Here is a 4,579-nt window from a genome sequence, read left to right on the forward strand (position 1 = left end):
TCTTTCCCTCCCCCAGCCTGCAAGTGCAGAATCATGACTTCATCTAACCTAACCAGTCCTGCTTGGGCTGTCCCAGGGACACTACACTCTATGCCCTTCTCAGAGTGCCCTACATCACAGAGCTATATCAGGAACCTTCTTTAGGCCCTTGTAGCAAAGAAGTTCGAGGCAGGGACTGGGAAACTGTAACAGCTGCCTCTCCAGGCTACAGTGCAGATCAAGGGCCTGGAAGCAGGAGGGTGAGCACAGGATGTCCTAAAGCCTGACTTGCTTGAGAACTTCCAGGCTGTTGCCTTGAAACCAGGGATGCCAGACAGTTCAACTGTTCAATACTGAGCCCACCTGAGACCTTCTGCCAGGAAGATGATCTTTCTCTCCAGCACTGCAGAGGCAAAGATCTGAAGAATCTGTTCACAACGGAGACAGTGCAACAGAGAAGTAAAATCCACGTGTTCTAGATGGGAATCCAGGGGCCGTGTCAGTGAAATGAACTGTGGAGAAAACAGAAAAAGGCTGTCACCATGCTGCAAGATCACACAGACCCCAGGATTCTGGGTCTCCACTGGCTCCTATCCCATTCTCCCATAGGGTAAATGTGATCTCTCTCTCTCTCTCTCTCTCTCTCTCTCTCTCTCCTGCCCCTCTGCTAAATGTCCAGGGATGGCCATCTTCTGCTCAGAGGGTGCAGTGGTCCCCAAGGTCCCGCCTCCATGAGCCTCCTTGAGCACAGTCCCCTCTGGCTATGCTTTGTCACAGCAACTCCCGTTCCTTGAGCACATCACATCTTTCCCGCTTACTGCCCTTCACAGGTTGGGCCTCCCCATCCTGGCTCTCCACCCATCATTCTTATCCCCTCTGGAGCCTCAGAGGTCCTTCTTGGCCACCCAATACTTCCCCATGTTCTTCTCATGCAGCACCCTGGTTTTCTCTTTCATTGCAATTTCCCAGTTTTTAAAAATAGACATACTGATATGTTTACTTATTTCATGTCTGTCTTCCCCACTACACTGGCAGCTCCATGAGGCCAGAGACCACCACGTTCACTTTATTCAACACTGTGTACCCAGAAAATAGTATAGTTTGGCACACCATGGCATTTGGTGCTTTTTTCAGTAAATGAAAAGTCTCAGACCCTCCCCTTATTTTTCTGTGGGGACACCGAGGTCCAGAGGGACACACAGACTCTCTAAAGTTCCAGAGGTCAGGCCTGGAATTCTTAGAACAATATTGGACTTGCTGCCTCAGCTTTTTAGTGTCTTAAAACAATAGCATCCTGATGGGGCAGGGGCGGGGATTCAGGGGCCGAGATGGATGATAAGAAATAGACAGGTGGGGGCTGTAAGGTAGAGATAGAGGGCGGGCGCAGGAGAACAAGGAGAGGGGCAAGGGCCAGTTTGGGGCTTGGAGCAAGGTCCCTTCTAGCCCCAGAAGCCTCAATTTCCATGGCTTATTTTTTTTTAAGTGAATGTCTTATAAGTTTGAATAGTAATTAGGTGCTTATGGACTTCAAGTTAGAAGGATTAGAAAATATAGGTTGGATTTCAGCTTTGCCAGTAATTCTAACCAACTCCCAGTCCCCACCTGGCTCAATTTCTCTGCACTTTAACCTAGTAAATGGACAAACCGTGACTGTCACACAGCCACCCTGCTCAGTCAGAGAAGGTCTCTCTCACCCCTTTCGCTCACCCACCTCAGTGCCTGAGTCCGGGATGAAGCTCTTGAGGGTGACAGTCTTCCCAGGAGCAGGGAAGGCTGCCTCCCGGAGGCCCTGCATGAACGGGTAGATGACAGCTATAGCGATCTGATGCCTCTTCTCCACTTCATCCAGGATCTGCAAGGAGAAGGAGTGTGGGAGGCACAGCTCAAAGAGAGCCTAGTGGGTGGGTGGCAAAAACACCATGTGCCCTGAGCATCATAAGGCTCTCACTCTGGTACAACTAATCCTCACATGCCTTCTGGACCCTCCACCATCTCTTCTGTCTCCTGTCCTGGCAGAGACAGCTCTCACCTTAAATAACCTGCTGTTTACCTCCTGCACAAGACCTGCTTTATCCCACTGCCCTCGTTTCATTCTCTCTACCAATCCATAGTCCTCCTCCTAGTGCCAACATAAACCACCTTCCTCAGGAAGCCTTCCCACAGTAACCCCACCAGGTGGTACCACGGCCATTTGCACTGAATGGGTTGGAGCAAGAGCCCAGAAGCCCCAGCTTCTTGGGTTCCACTCTGTCCTCCAACTTCCACTGGAGACTCTCCAGAGTCAGGGACTGCCTGCCCCCAACCCTCAGAACACCACGCAGGGCAACACATCCCCCAACGAAGCCTGGTAGTATTTCTTCTCTTCCTCCCCCACAGGTCCTGCCAGGGCAGAGCACAGTGAGGCCCTTTCTGGTCACCAGGACATGCCTCGTTCACTCTGGGGGGTCCTGCTTGGGTCCTGAGTCAGTGTACTGGCACTCGAGCTGCTCCTGTAGGAGAAGTCCTGGGAGCCTCAACCTCTCTTCTACCATTGAGGAGCCAGGGGAGCTTTGGGACCTCTACACGATGACAATTGTCTTCATGTTTGTTTACGAAGTAACTTCTCATACATCACCTCACCATCATTCCCACCAACCATGAATAGAAGGTGAGGGGCCATTATATACATTTGACAGTTACAGAAATTGAAACTCAGGGCAGAAAACTCCTGAGGCTCTTACCCTCATCCTGTGTCAACTAGATTCATACTTTATAGTTTCCTAGGTTCGATTTCCGCTTGCCCCGAAAATCAAGTCAAACCAAGCCACTCTTTATTTACCTCAGTCTTCCCAGTGTACCTGGATGCTGACCCCTGCTGTGGGGAGGAGCTCTACTAAGGGCTCTGTCTGCACAGGCAGGGTGCAGGTCAGCAGAGCACGGAGGCTGAACAGGCCCGACAGGCCTCAGGAATCCCGTTCCACCTTACCTTGGAGAACAAGCCGAAGCAGCCGATGCAGCTGATGATGCAGTACACCTTGGGAAGGCGAGGGCCCGGGCCGGCGGGCTGGAGAGTGACAGAGAGGTTCCTTCAGTGTGGCAGCCTCCCCAGGGGCTTCCCCAAGCTGGGGCTGGCCGGGTACAGGGCTGGGGGTGGGAGCTTATGGTGAATGGTGGACCAGGTAGAAAAAGGCCTGGCTCTGCAGAGGCTCCATTTATGGGACAGGCAGCAAGTAGGTCAGTGTGGCCCCAAAGTCAAACGACAATGGCCTTGAGGGGGCCAGGTGGACACACGGACAAGCGCTGCCACCTTCAGTTGCCAGCATGATCTGGGGTCAGCAAAAGAAGGAGCAAGAGTATCTTTGAGATGAGGAATAGAAAGGGCGGGGGAGGCACCTTAGAGGCGTCTTCCAGAACCCTCCAGAATCCCAGTAATTGACCCTAGTTGTCCAGATTCCAGCCTCTATACTGGAAGGCTCCAGGGGCCAAAATGTGCAGGCCTGGACAGAGGCGGCAGGGAGGGAAGCCATTTGGGACCTCTCACAAAGAGGGGAACTGTTGAAAGCTGGGGAGAAAACAACCCAAAGCATGCCAGAAAAAGTCCCCCAGGCAGGTGAGGAGGGGCATTGAGTTCTTGTTCTTATAGGGTTGCAGAGGGGGCACTAACATGGCAGCAGGTGCTGGGCTGTGCTCTCTACAACCACCACTGCCAGAGTCTGGGGTTTTGCAGCTGAGCTTGAGAGAGCCCAGCTGTGGAGCTGAACAGGCTGCAAAAAGGAGGGGGCTGTCCTGATTTGCACAGACCAAGAGGCGCCTGCAGTAGCCAATCTTCCTGCTCCCATCCACATTGGTTAGAACGAAGGAGAAGGTCTCCCTAAGAAAGAGCAGATGAGGCTTGGTTTGCATTTGCTCACTAGATTCTAAAACAGGAATGTGGTCAGTGTCGGAAGGGTGGAGATGAAAGCAAAGGGGAGCTACTGATTAATCATGGTAATAATAACTCCAGTAATTTATTACGTGTTCATTGGTGTCATGCCCCAAATGCATTATCATTTAATTCCCAAAACAACCCTTTGGGATTATCATCAATTATCATCTCCACTTGAAAGATAAGCAAGTGAAGCTCTGAGAAGGTGTTTCTTTTCCAGGGTCACTCATCTCATAAGCAGTGGAGCCAAACTTCAAACTCAGGCAGTCAAATTCCAGGGCTTATATTCTATGGGCCTTTGCCATGTAGCCTTCTTAGAAACCAAGGGCCTTCGGCTGAGTCCAGCCTCTGCCAGTGACTCTAGCAGAGTCAGAAAATAGTAACTATTACACCTGGGACAGGTGAAAGAACCTCACCCTTCTTTGGACAGAGGTGACTGATCAGATAAATGATTCAGATTCTTGGCCTTGATGAATCAACTCCATTCCCCGGCAGGAAATCAGCATACACACTGGTGAGTGGGCACAGGGGCTGCATGGATCATACGGTGGCTTCTTCCCCAGTATAATACCCCTGTCACAGGGTTGAGCAATTACCTGGGATACTCAGTGAGTGGTGCCCACTCGTTCCCATCTGGGAAGCAGAACAAGGGGATGGCATTGAGCAGCCGCTATTCCTACTCCTGTTGCCCCCGAA

At 51.5% G+C, this 4,579-nt stretch overlaps 1 protein-coding gene across 1 annotated transcript in view; it reads right to left on the reverse strand.

Moving 5' to 3' along the window:
• The window catches only part of DENND2D (DENN domain containing 2D), a 19,619-nt gene that overhangs the window by 9,444 nt on the left and 5,596 nt on the right, over positions 1-4,579 (reverse strand). Inside the window, 5 exon segments of the mRNA XM_006149582.3 lie at positions 343-491; positions 1,691-1,831; positions 2,945-3,022; positions 3,760-3,829; positions 4,480-4,561. Coding sequence (XP_006149644.1) covers positions 343-491; positions 1,691-1,831; positions 2,945-3,022; positions 3,760-3,829; positions 4,480-4,561 — 520 coding nt within the window.

Source organism: Tupaia chinensis, unplaced genomic scaffold (assembly GCF_000334495.1).
Source record: "Tupaia chinensis unplaced genomic scaffold, TupChi_1.0 Scaffold000270_2, whole genome shotgun sequence".
NCBI classification, from domain to species: domain Eukaryota; kingdom Metazoa; phylum Chordata; class Mammalia; order Scandentia; family Tupaiidae; genus Tupaia; species Tupaia belangeri.